Source organism: Sitophilus oryzae, unplaced genomic scaffold (assembly GCF_002938485.1).
Source record: "Sitophilus oryzae breed Bouriz unplaced genomic scaffold, Soryzae_2.0 scaffold_41_pilon_pilon, whole genome shotgun sequence".
In the NCBI taxonomy this organism is placed as follows: domain Eukaryota; kingdom Metazoa; phylum Arthropoda; class Insecta; order Coleoptera; family Curculionidae; genus Sitophilus; species Sitophilus oryzae.
Genome location: NW_022146996.1, coordinates 13,918 through 33,303, shown reverse-complemented (window position 1 = coordinate 33,303; position 19,386 = coordinate 13,918). Strand labels below are relative to the sequence as shown.

General features: G+C 30.3%; 1 protein-coding gene across 1 annotated transcript; it reads left to right on the top strand.

The window, feature by feature from the left end:
- The first annotated feature begins 80 nt into the window (after positions 1-80).
- LOC115885784 (transient receptor potential cation channel protein painless-like) lies at positions 81-2,065 on the top strand. Its single transcript, XM_030904803.1, has 2 exons — positions 81-358; positions 471-2,065. The coding sequence occupies exons 1-2, from the start codon at positions 161-163 to the stop codon at positions 1,653-1,655; spliced, it is 1,383 nt and encodes a 460-aa protein (XP_030760663.1). The 5' UTR covers positions 81-160; the 3' UTR covers positions 1,656-2,065.
- The last annotated feature ends 17,321 nt before the right edge of the window (positions 2,066-19,386 follow it).

Sequence of the window (19,386 nt, the reverse complement as noted above, 5' to 3'; positions counted from 1 at the left end):
TACATATTTTATGCTGTGGCGGTTTCCTTTGTTGAAAACTAAAATTAGATAATTAGGAAAATAATACATTTTGCTTTTTTTGTTTGTTATTAGATATGCTGATTCTGCGACACAGGAAGATCTGTTAAAATATGGTGCATCATTAGGCAGAACTAATCATATGGGGAAGATGCTAATTGAATATATAAAGCCTAGTATTTTAGAAAAGCATTTAAATAATTGTGTTCAAAACAAATTGTGTGATACAAATGTGGTGCTTCAAATTGATTATCGATTTCTCGCTCCACCAACGAAAATCACAACAAATGAAACAGAACAACATACAGATGATGTTGAGCCCGGAACGACCACAACAGATGTACAGAGTATTATATAAAATCATAGTATATGGTTAAGTCTAAAGTTTCTAACCTTATACTATTGAATTACGAATTGAATAAACAAAAGAAACTAATTTTTTCAAATTTTAGGTTATATATTATATGAGTACTTCCACCAGATTGAAACACTTGATAAGACATCCAGTGATAGCTACCTTTTTACTTCGGAAGTGGGAAAACTGGAACAACATATTTATAATAAACATAATCGTATATGTATGTTTCCTTGTACCTATAATTATTTTTGTTATTTTAAATATAACTCCGATTATTTTAATTATTAGTCTAGTACTATTGCTCCTTAGAGAAGGATGTGAATATATAGGAACTAAAACGTCTTATTTAGAGCGGTATGATAATTTGCTTGAACTGTTAATTTCAATTATGTTGATCCTTATGGTATTTCTTCAACTTATTTATGAGGGTGAAATACAGCTTTCCTCTATACTAATTCTTTTAGCAGCTTTCGAATTCATGATAGTTTTAAGTATAGCACCAAACTGTTCTACGAATATGGCGATATTTAGTACAGTTTTAGTCAATTACTTTATATTTTTGTTATGGTATTCGGTTCTATTAATCGCTTTTACATATAGCTTTTATTCTTTATTTGAGTGTCAAAATACATCGTTTGTCAATCTCACCGAATCATTTTTTAAAATAATAATTATGATGACTGGAGAGCTAGATGCTGGAAATATAAAATTCGACATGCATCCACTAATAGGTAAAACCATTTTTGCGTTATTTATTTTCATGATACCCATTGTTCTTTTAAACCTGCTCAATGGTTTAGCGATTAACGATATACAAATTATTAAACAAAATGCAGAATTAACTGGTTATGCAACCTTGGCATATAACATACAAATTGCGGAAACTTTGATTTACAAATATAAAATTAATTGCATTAAAAAATTATTTTTCAAGGAAGTAAAACCTATCTTTGACAATACTTACCAATTAACTGTAAACGAAAATAAGGGTTCAAATGATAATCAATCTAAACATTCCTGGTGGGTATTTTGGAAAAACCCAGTTGGAATAGAAATCATGGAACTAGTTCAGACCCAGAATGAAAAGCAGGGGTTGGATATTGATATCATCGATATTAGAAAAACACTGTCTGAGATTTTGAGTGTTTTAAAACCCCCATTTCAAAACTCTTGTAATTTGGGTGAAAGGCCAACTCTGCAGGCTGGGTCGCAAGGCCCGGTCCACGAACCGGATCCGCAGGCCGGACCTTCTGGTGTATGTGGGGCTTATAATATATAGACATGTTTCAAAATAAAGAACTACGAAAATAGAGAAAACAATAGTATTACATGCGTAGAAATTTAATGTAACATATTGTATACAAAAATAATTAGAAATCCTTATATGTCTATTATATCACTCTTTCGTGTAAGCTAACTGTAATTTACGAATTTAGATGGTCAGCTCCATCTGAAAGCGCTGTAAATGAAATGAAAAACATCGCAAAAACCGCAAAAAGAATCGCAAGCAAGAGTGCTTGAGATTCTTTGTACTTTTATATTTTTTATATTTGTACTGTTTTGTATTTAGTCTATCATTTATATTTTGTAAATTTATGATTATTTAAAATACTGGGTGGGGGCGCACCTCATTCGCCTCGGTTGATTATACGAAAACGGAAAGATAAAGAAAGAAAATATTTTATGGGTATATGTAGAGAGGCAATATGCATAATTTAAAATTATTTTCAAATGTACAGGGTGTGTCAGAACTAAGATCCATACCAAAGTTATGTTTTTTCTTCTGGAACACCCGGTATTTTATTTCATTTTTGGATTCTTGGGCATAAAATAAGGTAATTTATTATAAGGGTTTAGTATGTTTAAAAGCTTTGGTTTTTGGGATATTTAAAGATATTTAAATATGTATGCTATAATAAAAAAGTTTGTCAACACCTCGTACACCTTTTCAGAATTAATTTTTGTGTTGACTTTCAAGCGACTAAAAAAATACAGAGTGTTGCATCTGAAATAACGATGTTTTTATGTAAAATAAATATTTAAAATAGACCAGCAATTTTTGATACCCCTGTATATATTTAAGGAAGTAATCAAGTTTTTTAGTAAAGTTTATATCTCTCGCTTGAAAGTTAACACTAGATTTAATTCTGAAAACTAATGTACGAGCTACTGACAAACTTTTTTATTATAGCATGTATATTTAAATATCTTTAAATATCCCAAAAACCAAAGCTTTTAAATATACTAAAACCTTATAATAAATGCCTTATTTTATGCCCAAGAATCCAAAAATTAAATAAAATATCGGGTGTTCCATAAGAGAAAACATAACTTTGGTATGGATCTTAGTTCTCACACACCCTGTACAGTTCAAAATAATTTTAAATTATGCACACTTCCTTCCCATATATACCCAGAAAATATTTTGTTTCTATATTTTTCCGTTTTTGTATAATCAATCGAGGCGAATGAGGTGCGTCACCCTATATATTATGTGAAATAAAACACGTACTGGTTATATATTAATATTTGCTAATTAATTACATTTTTGTTATCGTTATATTTGAACGCCATTTTAATACAAATAAAATAAATACCAAACCGAACCACAAATCAATTTTTATGTTATTTAATTTAAATCGCACAAAATTTCAGATACAAATATTTTGAAATAATAAAAACGCTAGATTTAGTGAAGCCGAAGAATATTCTTATTTTTTAAAGGAATAAATCATAATATAAGAGATTTCAATAAACTAACTCGTCACAAATTGAGATAGAAGAGACACTTTTCCAATAAATGTAAGAACAATTTTTATATACAAATTTTTTACTTGTTTATTTTTGCTTACTCTATATATTTTATTTTAATGTTGCTTTTGTTTGTCAAATAGTAGAGTAGGTAGTTTGGGTTTTTTATTATTATATATTTATTTTAACTAAAATTACTACAAAGACGGAAATATGTACTAATCCTGAGCAAATTCGATATTCTCGATGTATGTAAACGAAATATCATTCTATAATTTGTAATAAATTTATTTTTTATGAAAAATAAAAATTAATAATATATTTTAATCAAACTGTTTTGTATTTATTTAAAATAATATATATTTCAACATAACATTTATTTAGAAGATAAGTATATATAAAAATCATGCATTAAACTACTAAAAATATTATTTAAATAAGTATTTTCTATGTAGAAAGTGCCCCAAGAAAAAATCTATTAAAAAAAATACTTACAAGAGTTTTGCAGCAAGACCAAGACTGCAAGACGAAGACCATAGCCAGCTGAATCTTCTTTTTTGTTTTGCATTTGCTCATCACTTGAAAATAGAGTAACATGGCTGTTCTTTCGCTGTGCCTTTTATACCGGGTGCGTCTCAAAAGTGGCTCACCCCTATAATTTTTTTTTTCAGAAAAAAAAACGAGATTTGGTATGTTAGTATAAGACATAAATTAGAATTGATTAAAGTATTCAATTGTTTTTGGTCACCTCCTGTTTCACCGAAAATTACTACAATTTTTGATTTTTAAATGGCACTCTCGGTATATTTCAACTATATTCGATAGAAAATGACACTTCGCATATGGTTTATTTGAAATTGTAACATGCGGTTCATAATGAAAATTTAATCAATCCATCAATAAAGGGATGAATTCTAAGTAAAAAATGTTCTATAAAATTTTTTCAGAAAATTAATATTTTCCGAGTTATTTAGGATTGAAATGTTGATTTTTCATCTAAAAACTGCATATCTTTCTGCCATTTTTATAAATAACTCGAAAAACTTGCGTTTTATCGCAAAACTCATTAAAAGCAAAAAGAAAGCTTTAACGAATAACGATTCATTTTTTGTTGATTATCGTAATGTACCGGTGTAATAATAGCCGAGTTATCATTCTATAAAGGTGATTTTCTATTTTTCGAAAACTAAAAAGAACACATTTTTCAAAGAAAATGAATATGTCCGTTTTTAAAGTGCTTGAAAAGACTTTTAAAAAGGCATTTAAAAGGTCTTTTCAAGTTCGTAGCTCAAAAACTCGCTAGTTATAATTAATATAAAATGGTCACCTCATCTTTTCGGAAAAAATTAACAACAAAATCTATACAACAAAAATTTTGTTATTTTCAACCTTTTTCCAAATTTAGGCATTCTAAACCACTCGAACTTGCAGAGCCCATTGTTAGTACCTAAATATAGCGAACTATACATGTATTAAGCTTAGTTTTTATTTCTATGATTTTAGTCATAGATTTTGTTGTTTATATTTTAAAGGTGAGGTAAAATAAGGTGACCATTTTATTTTTATCATAATTCCTCGAGTTTTTGAGCCATGATTTTTTTTAAAACATGTAAAAGGTCTTTTCAAGCATTTTAAAAACAGTTATATTTATTTCTTCGAAAAATCTGTTCTTTCGCCATTATTTTACGGTAAAAATTACAATTTAGTTTTCGAAAAATAAAAAATCACTTTTACAGAGTGATAACTCAGCTATTATTATACCTACGGTAATCAACAAAAATAAATCGTTTAGTTATTCCAAAAGCTTTATTTTCGCTTTATATGAGTTTTGCGATAAAACGCAAGGTTTTCGAGTTATTTATAAGAAATGACAGAAAAATATGCAGTTATTAGATGAAAAATCATTTTCGATCCTAAATAACTACGAAAATATTAATTTTCTGATTAAATATTTTTTGCTCAGAATTTATCGCTTTATTGATTTTTGCAATTAAAATGGGTGATTTATTTTCCACCCCCGAGAAGGAGTGGCACTCACCCCCGGGTGAAAACACACATCGCTACTATGTAACTTTTGTTTCTTACATATCTGTCTCTATTCACTGTTAAAATTTTACGTCAATCGGTGCGGGTGTCAAGAATTCGGACCCTAAAACCCTCGCTTGAGAAAATTAAAAAAATAACATAAAAATATGCTTGAATTTTTTCAAAGCTTCATTCAGAACCTCGCTATTAGTGGAATAAATTAGTGGTTAATAAATTATTGTCTAAAAAACACACTTAAAATAATAAAATATCCTAGCTACAGCTTGCCTTGCGGTAATCAGTTGTATCCATAGAGAAAGCCTAATGTTTAGCTTATAAAACAATAAACTTTTGATTTCTAACCACATTTTCTCATAACGGATGATAAATCAAAGTCCAAAATGACATTCCTCGCAAATTTTGAAGTATAATTAGTGGAAAAGTTTGGTAACTTTTTCTACTAATTGAAAATTCTGTGGTGCAATCAAATGAAATGCTTATTCAATAAACTATGCTATTAACAATAATTAGTATTAAGGTAACCTAGTTTTAATATTTGACAACCATAGCAATAATCCATTGAACATTATGAGTTTATATTATACTTAATTATTACGATAACACATATTGAAATTTAATTTAGGGTTGATAATAATTTCTATTTTAGAGTACTTAAATGATAATAAGTTTTATTGGTTGAATTACATTTTCTAGAAACTGGCCAGTCTCAATTTATTTGAATGAAATTCATTGCCCTGAATTTCATTCATTTGAAAAGGGGAAGATGTGGTGCAACCAAATCAAATACTTATTCAGTAAACTATGCTATTAAAAATAATTAGTATTAAGGTAACCTAGTTTTAATATTTGACAACCATAGCAATAATCCATCGAACATTATGAGTTTATATTATACGAAGGTAGAATAAATTAGTATGGCAACAATCGAGTAATCATTTATATAACCCTATACATATTTTTACAATTCCAACCACTAATTTTGACGTTCTCAATGCTTACATTCAAATTAGAGGAACAAACGTCTACGCTAATTGAAACCAAAAGTTTATTTACTAATTGCGAGGTTCTGAATGAAACTTAAGTCCTAAAAATCCAAAGCCGTTTTCTATGGTAATAGCATTTCGATTTCAGTCTTTGATAGATGGTTAAAATTAATTTTGATTAACGCCATATTTTTTGCTGTTGTTAAAGTATCACATTTCCCGATACCTATTATCACCCTTTCCGTAGCATTAAACTAAATAAATTTTGTGCTTCTTTAAATTTAAAATGTTAAAGTAGACAAAATTTATTTTGTTTAATGCTAGCTAGAGCAAAAAATATGACGCTAATTAAAATTCTATCAATAAGAATCTATCAAACTATGAAAACGAAATTATATTACCATAGAAACGAAAAACCATTTTACCGAAAAGATTCTCATTTTTAGGACTTCAGCTATATATAAAAGTAGTATAAACGGGATTAATCATTTTAGAACAAGCAAAAATTTTTATGAAGAATACATTTTTCTCAAAAGGTCAGTAATAAAAAAGGTATTCCTCTTGAAAACACAATCCGGGGACATACTGTATAGATTTCGTTAAAACTAACAGCTAGCCTTTCCATAATTTTACCCAAGATGTAGCTTATGCATATAGTTATTTTTAATTCTAATTTAGAGTTACACCAAGCCTTTAAGCTACAATTCTTATATACTGTTTACCCGTGGCCTTGTATATATATTTTTAAAGTAGATCAACCTAAGACGTTTATGGACTAAGACTAGTAGATGGCAGGACCGGTTTCCCTACAGAAAAATATTTTTTATTACTCTGAATTTTGAAGCTACTAATAAAAACAGAGAAAATAAAAATCGATAATTTTCGGATTGTGCCAATTGGTTACTAATCGACCAGATACTTTTTGTCTATTAGATATGTTATAAAAGCTAGCAATTATACAATTCGACTAATGTAAATACCCGACAAATTCTTCAACGCCGACGAGGCCGATGTTTCTCAATGATAAGAAATAAAAATGTTTGTTTAGATAATTTTCGAGGTATTTTTTGTTTCTGAATGCACATTTTAAATTATTTTATATTCTTTGTCCCCTTGACCTATTATCCTGGTTGCATGTATGGAAGTTCTGTTTCTTCTAGTTCTAGAAAATGTTCTTATTTTTAGCCGACCATACCAATAGGTATGGTAGGCTATTAGGATCGGCAAAAAAAAATTAATTTCACTCAAAATGAGTTACTTAGGTGATAAATGACCTAAATACAAAATATTTAGGTCATCATAACTCAAAAACCGCTCAACCGATTTTAACCAAATTTGGCACAAAAATACTGTAGCACCCGAGAATCTGGCCATTAGTTTTTGGTGGGGGTGGGGGTTGGCAAGGGGGGCATGGGAGGGGTTAAACATTTAAAAAAAACGTAACTCCAAAATTACAGTAGCTAGCGAAACGCGGTTTTCAAATTAAGATTAGGAATAATATTTGCAACAAAATCCATACATAGATAAAAGCTCAAAGGGCTTTTGAGCTTTTATATATGTTTTGTTTGTTACATCCATCCCGCCGAAACTGCTTTACCAATCTTGATGATTCTTTTTTTAAATGAAAGGTATATATATTTAGATTTGTTATGAAGTATTTTTAAATTGTTGAATGGCTATTTCTTTGTGTAAATCGACTAAATATTAAAACATACCTGAAAAACACCTACACACAATACCTCCAGAAATAAATTATTTGTCATTGTCAGTGGTTTGTCAGTTAGATTATATATCAAGTTTTTAGATATTTTAGGGATTCAGCCAGCTTTAGATACATAAATATTAGAACAACGGTTCGTTTAAACGACATTAGTGAATTAGCTACACAAAGCGATTTTAGGAAATTCATCCTCTTAGAGTGTAAAATTATGTCGGAACAATTTGTTGTATGAAAATTCCTTACTATGTGGTCTAGAAGAATGAAATCCTATACAAAAAGAATTAGAAGAGATTTTTGAAATTCATCAACTAAATGGGTAAAGTTAGTAAAAATTTATATAAAACTTGGTGACCTCTGGATTATACACATAAAAATTGGTACAAAGGATCGTTTAAAAGACATGAGTTAATTATTTGGATAAAGCGATTTTATGAAATTTATAATCTTAGGGAGTAGAATAGGGAATGAAAGTTTGCTGTACGAAAATGCATTACTATAATATCTAGCAGTATAAAATGTTATACAAGGGTTTATTTAGTGACACATCAATAATATAAATGAAATATTTCTTCTTCAATTATCCTTCAAGGAATAAAAAATAACTATAAATAGAGTATTAGTGCTCTTAATAAATCAAAAAAAGAGATGAAAAATAAAAAAAAATATCAAGGGAGTATATTAAGTAAAGCGACAATTGAAAATTTCAAATATTGATTTGAAAACTTCATATTTCAAAACTATTTATTTTAGTAATACAGTTTATATAGGACCATAGGTAGGGGTTCTATCTATAGAGGGTAAATAATCATTTCACTGTTTATTATTTTGGAGAGATTTTATTTTTTCAGATTTTGCAAAATTTCTTTGAAATTGACTTTGGTTCGATTTCGAAAATAATCTATATATAAATGAGAAATAAAAACCTCCCTGGAAGATCGCCATCCACCCTCTATCCAACCATACATAATTAGTTTCAGTGAATGGAAGTAGTTAGAAAAAATTGAAAAAAAGTGTTAAAAAAAGCAAGATTTCAAAAACATTTTGTGGCCAAAATTGAACTTCTTTGAAATACTTTGATTTCGATAACTTCTAGAATTTGTAGCATTAGAAGTTATAAAAAAGATGGAATGTTTTTTTTATGAAAATTTTCTTTTGGAAAAAATATTAAAACAACTAATACTATGCGACGGAGCTGTTCGCCGGTGAGCAATGGGTCGTAAGCTAGTGAAAATTAAATTGTGATACTTACATCTTTATAATATACCGGGCGCCATTCAGTTTTTCATTTACTTACGAAAACTTCTAAGTTGAGAACTGAGAAATCAACTCAGAATATAGGTATTACTTATTTTAGGAATTACACAAATGAAACGCTGAGATAAACTAATAAATAAGTATAATTAATAATTAAATGTTAAGTAGAATAAAATAAGACTATGAAAAATTTGATGTTTGAAAATATTTGTTGGAAAATTGTATCCTTGTATTGTATGTATCAAAATAGATCACTCAAAATGGTAGTTAAATCTGCACGCTTCTGAATATTAATATTTTATTAATTATTTCGCAAAAAGTCTGGCGATCTTGGTACCAAAATGTAGGGACTCTATATTAAAAAACAGTACTATGTAGATATCAGAAATATGCCTAACATGAATAAAATATTTCAAAGTGACTCTAAAACAATCAAATATATAATATGCCTGAAGGGCTTAATGCATTCAAATGAACTTAAATTAAATAGATATAAAATGAAATGATCTGGCCTTTTTTTTATCCGTTCTGGTTACAAGCTGGTTGTGGTGAACTGCTACTGGAACTGGATTGTGATAAAAACGTCTCTGCACAGGCAGGATCGAAAACTTCTGTGGGTTCAGGAGATTCCTCCGTTATTCCCGGTGTGAAATGTAGGGACAAAACGTGGTCCAAATATCAGGTACAAAAAGAACAAAATGGCACCAGAAAATGCTACCATAAAACAAAATGCGTACCATAAAATAAAACCCTGTACGAATAAAAAAGGTATTAGGAAACGTTACGTTTAAAATAAAAGTCTTACCTCTGCTTAGAGGGTTTTCCCAAACAAATTGGCAAAATACCAACAAACTCCGATAGCTCTATCGGTTTGAGCCTTTACCACCAATATGGCGAGGGAAGGTAGGCACGAAGAGTGACTATACACCGTCAGATATAAAGTGACCAACAAACTTCGACCGGACTGAAATATTTCGCCAGAAATAAACTTGAAGAAAAAAAAATAAAAGATAATAGCAGTACTTAGAATGCCATCTCGGTGCAAGGACTTAAACTTGATTTATTTAAATAAAATAATTCTGTACATTTATATAAATTATGTGTAATTTAAATAAAATGCTACAAATTATTAAGACTTTTTTATTTCAGACGGCTCTAGTCAAAAGTTTTATTTTTGGTATACAAAGTGTGTCATAAAGTCATATACAGGCGATGAAAAAATAAAAAACGGTTTTTAAATTTTCGAATTTTCTTAAGTACATAATAATATTTAAAGAGAATAAAAATGCTCTTGAAATTGGAATATTGACGGCTTTTCATAAATTTTAAGTAAAAAATATGTAATAAGTCAAAAATAACAATATCGATTTTTTGTCGAGCGAGTCTTAAATAATGCAATTATTCTTAGCGGTAGTAGGTATATTTGACCCCCCAGAAACACGATTATGAGTTTTTTCGCGAATTTTTTTTTGGAAATTTGAAATTTTTTGAAAAACCCTTTGGATTTTTTTTAGTTTTTAGTTAAAAACCATAATTTCTTGATAATATGGCAACATAGATAGGGAGTAGATTAAATTTACAAGACAGAAAAACCCGAAAAGCTGCAGTGGTTCTCAAAATATAAGCAAAAAATATTTTTTTTTCGAAATTCTTAAAGTAAAATAACTCAGTTATTTTGGAGTTATTTGAAAAACGGTAAAGAGAAAATATGTTTTTTTATCGACATCTACCAGCCCTGAAAATATTTGCACTTATTCAAGACTTGCCCTGTATAATACCCAGAAAATCGACAATTCTTTCATATGAAATACGAGTAGCTCTAAAACTCTTAAAAACATAGTTTAAATAGGGCATTTGTAAGGCTCACTAGCTCTATATACAAAGTAAATCATTTAAATCAATGCATAAACTATTCGAGGTGTAACGAGAACGTAGTCGTGGGAAAAACCATTGTAATAACATCAAAATCAGTCAAAGTAGCAGTTTTTGAGATAAAAAAAGGAAAAGTTCTTATACTTTGAAACTAAAAGAACTGCCTACCAACTTTTTATTAACATATTTTAGTATGGGCGGCTATACGTGCCTCCCGGCGCCAATTTTTTTAGTGTGAATTTGAAATCTCAGTGTACATCATATTAATAGTAGTTATTATAAATAATAACTTGTACAATCTAGTTTCTATTCTAATGCTCTTCATGTTCGAAAACCCTCCCTATTGCACAAATTTACTTTTTGTTTAATTTTATTTATAGCTCTTTGAACATATCTTCTTCTTATACTTCTGAACGCATTTTGCTCATTTTGTTAACGTTGACGTTTTTAAAATGACGTCATGTAATTCCCTCCCCTCCGCCCCTTGGCGATAGGTCCAGGAACCTCGCTGGCTATTAAACTGCTCTACCGTTTCCAATTTATCTTCTGCGGAAATAATTTGATTGTTTATATATATTTTTTTTTCACAGCTTAAAGCCGGTTTTAGCGACTAAGTCGGGATAATTCTTATCGTCGACCTAATCGCGGTTCAACACAGTGCGAACGATAGAACTGGTAGAAAGAATTGTGGACTTCTGCATGGTAGAGATGATTCTTTCCGGGTTGTGAAGTTGGAGTTTTTTAAGGCATTGAACAAGGTTTACGTCTACTAGGCCGTTACAGGTAAGTATTATTGGTATGCTCATCTTGCTCAAATAGTATATCGCTTTTAGTTCTTGCGCCGGTGCGCTGTATTTTGTGATTTTCTCTTTTCTTGCATTTTAATATTTTCGTCTAGTGGTATTGTGATATCCAGCAGGTAAGCATGTTTTTGTTTTTTATAGAAGAGTACTATATTAGGTCTATTATGCTGCACAGTACGATCTGTGATGATGTCAGTATCCCAGTATACTTTTACGTTTTCGTTTTCTACTATTTTTTCAGGTTAGTATCGGTAGTACGGTGTAATTTAATTTAAAATATTTTCTTTTTTGCAGATTTTTTGGTGTAGAATACCAGCCACCCGGTTGTGCCTGTCCAGATAATGCCGCGGTGCAAGATAGGTACATCCAGAGCAGATGTGTTGAATTGTTTCCGGAAAGGCATTGCATAGTCGGCATCTGTCATTAGGTAAGTCCTTTTTAGCTATTATTTTTAGGAAATTTTTAGTTGGTATTTGCTGGTCTTGTATAGCTATAATAAATCCTTCGGTCTCAGCTCTGAGCTCTCCATCTCTGAGAAAACGTAATGACAGATTTCGGTCAACGTCTGGGTTATATAAGTTGGATGGATATCTTTCGTGCAAGGCTTTCCCTTTCCATTCTTCGATTAGTTCCTCAGCACCCCTAGTACCTGCAGGTAATCTTTGACCTGCTAAGTTTAAAGGTGTGAAATTCCTGTCGGCGGTCTTAATAGCTGAAAGGAGAGGGTCATTTGCTTGGTCAAAGTAATGCTGCAGACTTCTGATGTGCTTTTCATGCATAGCAATGAGACTAATAATTCCTCTTCCACCTTTGTCCCTTGGAATGTAGAGTCTAATGGTTGAAGCATGGGGGTGGTGCATTCGGTGCCTTGTCATTGATATTCTGACTTGTCTATCGAGAGACTCCAGGTCGGTTTGTGACCATTTTAGAACTCCGAATGTATTAAGAATTACAGGTGCTGCTATTTATTACATTGATCGCAGCTATTTTATTCTTCGCATGAAGCTCTGTTCCCAAGACTTCACAAACCCTCTTCATAAATGCATTCTCCGCAGTCTTTTTTATTACTCCATCATCAATTTTTAGAGCTTGATGGATACCAAGATATCTGTAGGTTTCACCCAGATGTAACGGTGATAATGTTATTTCGTTAGTTAAAATAATCTCGTTAGATTCTTGGATTTTCCCTTTTTTACACTGCAGGAATGCACATTTTTCCACACCGAATTCCATACGAACAGCTTGGCTAAAGGATGCTACAAGTTCCATTTGCCCTTTAAGTTGTTCTGGGTTGCTCGCGTAACATTTTAAATCATCCATGTAAAGCAAGTGGGAAATCTTTACTTGAGGATTGTTCTTCACAGCATAGCATATTTGCTAGACTTAAGCATAAAACTTAGTGGGTTTATGGCCATGCAAAACATTAGTGGGCTCAAGCTATCCCCCTGGAATATCCCTCTTCGGACTTTTAATGGTTTGGTTTGATAGCTGTCCCTTGAGGAAGTAACGAGAAGAGATGTTTGCCATTGCTGCATTAAATATTGAAGAGTTCTGACTATTGAGGTATCTATCTTGTAGATCTCCAGAATTTTAAGTAGCCATGAATGTGGTACAGAGTCGAACGCTTTCTTGTAATCGATCCAAGCGATAGATATGTTTCTTTGGTTTTTATATGCTTGCTTTCCGATTACATTATCAATTATAAGCCACTCTGTACTTCCTCTAGACCCTTTTCGGCTGCCGTTTTGTTCTCTTGCCAGTATATGGTGATTTGTTAGGTGTTTTGATATTGATTTTTCGAATACAGACGTGAAAATTTTATATATGACTGGTAGGCAAGTTATTGGCCTGAAGTTTTTAGGATCATCAATAAATTTATTTTTAGGTATCATATGCGTGATGCCCATGGTGAAAAAAGCAGGTATTGTTTCAGCGGGATTTTTTATTGCTTGGGTCAATTGTATTGCCAAGACTGCATGGACATGTGTGAGGTGCTTCCACCAGTATGCCTGGATTTTATCAATTCCGGGTGCTTTCCAGTTTCCTAGTGAGCTAACGGCCTGTTTAATATCGTTCTCTGTTATCTGGATTTCCCTCATTTTCGGTAAATCTTGCGTGCGGTGTATTTCTTCTTTAATCCAGTAAGCATCTTGATGTTCTTGCTCATTTCCCCAGATGTTATTCCAGAAGTTATACATTTCATCAGCTTTAACAAGCGCCCTATCAGGTTCTTCTTTTTGGGTGCTCAGTGCTCTAAGAAACAACTTCTGGTTGGTAATAAATTGTTTATTTTGTTTGCGCCGTTTTTCACTCTCATTGTATCGTCGCAAACGACACCCTAATGCAGCTATTTTTTGTTTCAGGTTGTCCATAAATTCCCTTAGGATACGAACGGAACCAGCTTCCAAGTTATTTTGTCGGATGATATCATTTACTATTCGTTTGGTTCTGTTCGACGGGTTATCATTTGTTAGGTATGTATGTAGTACTCCAATAGTTACCCTAATATCTTTTATTTTATTTTCCAGTCTCCTCTTCCAAGGTGGTATTTGAGGTTTATGATTTGATGATTGCGCCACAAATTATATCGTAAAGTGTAACTTTCCGTAAGAATTCTTTATCTGTCATCGATCATGATCTGTCATCATGTTAACCTGATGTTTTGTATGTTATTTTGTTTTTTTGCTTGTTTGTTTTACGGATAGGTGCGATCGCATTTTTATTATTGATAATGTTTTATTTAATGTTAACATTACTACTTTTTCAGTGAATCTTTAAATCTGTTGTTTTTTGTTAAGAAGCCTTGGACGACTTAAGAAGTCAACACCACTATATTTCATACGGTACTCTTCAAATATCCGTCCAATTTCTTCGGTTACTATGTTTTCTTCAGGGTGTAGTATGACCGAGTGCCGTGATTGTCTGCGAATTAAAGACGCGTGTTCACGAGATTGAGGTGTGTTGTGGGTGGTCTCTGAAATTTCATTTAGGTTGTCATTCTGTTCCTGTTCCGGGTCGTGTGTTTCTGCTAGTACTGCTTGCTTTAGATGATCCAGTTCTGCGTTTGATATGACTTTCCTACGTAATACTGAGCGTAATTGGTCTGCAAGTTGTTGCGATTCTCTAGGGAAATCGAAGCCGTATGTTCTTGTTCTGTTCGCCATATTATATTATATTTATATTATTTGTTTTTTATTATTTTATTGCATTTGATTTTTCGTATTCAATGTTTTACCCCACGTCATTATTAAGTTTGAAAGATAATAAATATTATAACGATGAATAGATTAAATATTTAAAAAAAACAGAGCCGGACTTGAAATTAGTTTAAATAAATTGTGTTCAAATGTCCGAAACAAAATAATATAAAGTGTGGCACATGGTTGTACTCAGGAGACCGAGTTCTTTGAAAACCTCAAATAAAAAATGCAGGTCTGCATTTAAAAAAAAATGTTTCAAAATTAAGTTGGTCTCTCCATCACAAATTGTAAGCTAATTTGAAAATCTAAAAAGACTATTCGATAGCCCTAATAAAGTGGTTATGAGAATGTGCAATTAGTTTTTTGATTTTCTAAAAAGTAACGATAGGAAAAAATAAAATTGATTTGCAAAAAAATACGTTTTTTTTTTCAAAAAACTCAACAATTCTTGAAATTTTTAAAACTTTTTTGATGGCATCTTAGTGAACATTTCAAAGCGCAACTTTGCCCCAATTTAACTACTCGTAAGTACGTATCTATTACGGGTACCGAGATACAAATGCTCGTACCCCGAATTTGAAACACCCTGTATACAAGGTGGAGCTTTTTATTTGCTTCAGTTGATTATACGAAAACGGAAAGATGTAGAAACAAAATATTTTATGGGTATATGTGTGGCGGCAGTGTGCACAATTTAAAATTATTTCCATTTTGCACCTTCCGAAAATATTGGAAGTTTACTACAACTTTCTTATTTTAAATGGGTACCTCCATTTTTTAATACATACTTAAATTCTCTGTAAAATTGAATTTTGTTATTAAATACTTTATACCTAACATAAACCGTTTTTGAGAAAAGAAATATTTAAAATTTATGGACGAAAAAAACTGACCGGTCAAAAATATTTCTGAAGCTTATGGTCAAATTTAGTTTTTACTGTGTCATAAAGAGAAAACATGTGGCTATCTACTTCAAAAATTAAATTGTTGGAATGTCATATAATATTGGCTGTACCTGTCATGGAATTGAGCAATTAAAAAATTATCGTAAATAATTTATTTCAAATGGACACTCGTTACTTTTTGCCTATACCTACACATGTTCCTATACCTTAAATAAATCGTTTTTCAGTTATTTAAGATTTAGTTTTAAAGCATATGAAGACTACAGGGGAAAAACGATCTAAGTAACATTTTCTTACTTTTGAGATAAATGATTTTGAAACTTTAAAGACTAAAGGAAAAGAAATAATAAAATGTAGCGAATCGTAAGAAGTTTTTATCAATAGTTATATCCTTGTTTATATATTAATAGTTAGTCAATGTGCCTGTATAAGTCGATGCTGCCAACTGGTGGCAGAAATTAAAACGTAAAAAGGGGCGGAGACTATTGAATTTGGCAAAGAAGTAGGGACTAGGAATTCTTCGAATTTAATTCTCGGAAAGAATAAAATATCTTATCTGATCGACCGAATTTATAACCTCAAAGCGTTATTTTACACTTATTAATATTTTGGACATGGATTTTATATTTTATTTTGATTTTTTATTAAAATTAGAAATGAAAAGTATTTATATTAGGTATATAAATATTTTATTTTAGATGGATAATTAAAGAATATAATATGAAACTATACCTAGGACGTAGGTCTGTAACTTTGTAAAAGTGTGGCGGAATTTTAACATAAATGTTTTTTTTTTAAGATGTAACATCCGTATTTATTTTAGATGTCTGCGTAAAATTCTATTACTTTTTTTTACGTATATTTCTTGTTACTGTGGTAAGCTAAAACTGTTTTAATGACATATTAGGGTCCAATTCTGTTGATGAAGCAAAAATATATTAGATATTTTTTTTTTAAAAATATTTGTGGCGTTTACTATACCTACAATATATTTGAAATTCGGGCTACGTATTTTAAAATAGAAAAAATATCTGTCAGAATTCTTTTCAATGACGCAGCTTATACTGAGTGTTTTTTCAAAAGTCGTCACTATAACTTTTTCATTTTATTAACTTTTTTTATTGTTTTTGCGTGTAATTCGTATTCCGTTAGTTTCGGTCACTTCTTTCCTGTTTCACCGGAAAGTATTACGAGTACTACTTTTGATTTTAAATTGCACCCTCGTATTTTTTTTACTTTATTTGATAGAAAATGACATTCTGAATAGAATGACATATATCATATGTCAACTTTTAGACATTTCAATTAAAAAAATAAGCATTTTAAAATCATCTAGTGTCATGGCTGTGTTTTAAAACCATTATTTTAATCAAGGAGCTTCGAAAAATTGATTTGATCGTCTAATATTTTTTGTGTCTTTTCCTTTTTGGTACATGGTAAATAGGTAATTGGTACCAAACACTTAGTATTACGAGTCAAACTGTCGTTACATTTACGACCGGTTACATGTTGTTTTTTATCATAGGCAACTCTAGATTGTAATTTAAAATAATTTTTTTAAGTAAATATGTCAAAATTGACATTAAATTATTGCTATTCACAATGCCATGACTTTTCAATAAAAGTAAAAAAAAATACCGAGGGTGTGGGTGTGTCATTTAAAAACCAAGTTGTAGTCATTTCGGTGAAACAAGAAATAACCGAACTAATTGAATACCGTTCAATCAAGCCACTTTGAAAAACACCCGGTATATTATAATTTTTTCTGAAATAGATTTTACAAAATTCTTAAATTTGCTATTAATAATGGATCATAATGTCATCATATAAATTACTTTATGCTTAATAATAAATAAATTTTGTTTTGTCCATAGCAAAACTTGTTATAGTGTAAATAAAGTAAAAGAAGGATAAAAATTGACAAAAATTCAGAACAGAGTTGCAAGCTGTTAAGAGTATTCAGATGTACGTAATATTCTTTCTTAACAAATGTTGAAAGGTTTTGTAATAATCACTAAAAAATATAATATAGGATCAGCCAAAAAAAACTGTTTGAACATAGTTTTTTTATTTTGTTACATATATCTTGTTCTTACCTCTGTAAAAACATCTCCTACCAAATTTGTGTAGCCCAACTTCGGAAACCACTGACAATTATGTAACATAGAATCATTTTTTTTTGCAAATACTAACCGTTATATATAAAAAAGTTAAATAGAATTTTAGGGCAGAATCGAAAAATAAAATAAAAGTTAATAAATAAGACGTTTGCATTAAAAAACATTGTTACATTATATCCGGCACATTTTTTGAAGCACCCATTATACTCAAAAATAATATTTGAACTGTGTCTCTTAAGATTCTCTATGCCCTTTTTTTTTGAATTCCCAACAAACAGAATAATTAATTTATTTATTTCCTGAATCTCATTTTATAATATATTCGGAAAGAATCAATCAAGTATCTTATTTTTATAATTATTAGAATAAATTCGGATTTAAAGGATAGGGATATGTAAGTGTGACTACCTACGATGAAAAAAACCGGCGTCAGAGGTGGCCCGGAAATGAAATTATCGATAGTCCAGTATAGTATGGTACGTAAAAAACAATAGACGTATAGCGCATTGCACCGGTTACTAAGTATATATATCATATATATATAAAACAAACGCATTTATTAATATACTGTTCACTTGTAGATTTACATGGTATGAAAAATTCGCATTGTAATCTCTGAAGGTCCTATCATGGTCCCACCAATGGTTGGTTTAAAGTGGCGAGTACGACCATTTAGCAGTCACACCTATAAATAATTTAATAAAATAAGAATATAATAAACAAACTTATTTCTTTTTGATTTTTTAAAGCGAGTTATATGTGTTAAGTGGTTTTTGATTATTTTAGACTAAATTTTTTAGACATATGATTATTTTAGACCAGATTGTCTGCCCATTCAAATGTCTTTCAATTATAATGTAGGAATTTCTTAATATGTTATTAAAATTGGAATTCTTTTAAAAGTTTCATTTTCACCAAACAAAACTAAGTATGTATAATAAATTGAAGTATAATCAACTATAATGCACGATATATACTGGTGGCGTCAAAACTAGATGTTGGGTTTTTCTTGATTATTTCAAAGAGAACTTATGACATAAACGTAGTTTTTTCCAACTTTGTTTTGAAATAATTTTTAATTTAAATCCATAAATCGATATTTCAATACAGCAATGTCCTCTTTTGGAATACATAATTATTTTTTTTTTTTTTTTAAAATAAATAATATTTACTGTACGCCAAGTAAAAAATAATTAGAATTATTTAGACATCCAATTCTTAATTTTTGTCGCTGATAAATATGTAGATACATCACTTTAAACGACAAACCTATATAAAAATTGCGAAAACAAATCATGTTATTCTCAGAGCAATTATTGGGGAGGAAGAGAGACTATTAATTTGGGATATAGATCT

Excerpts from the sequence above, each read along its gene's own strand:
- LOC115885784 (XM_030904803.1), top strand. The coding sequence starts at position 161 with ATGGGGAAGATGCTAATTGAATATATAAAGCCTAGTATTTTAGAAAAG. Across the intron at positions 359-470 it reads CCGGAACGACCACAACAGAT|GTTATATATTATATGAGTAC; the intron begins GTACAGAGTATT and ends TTCAAATTTTAG.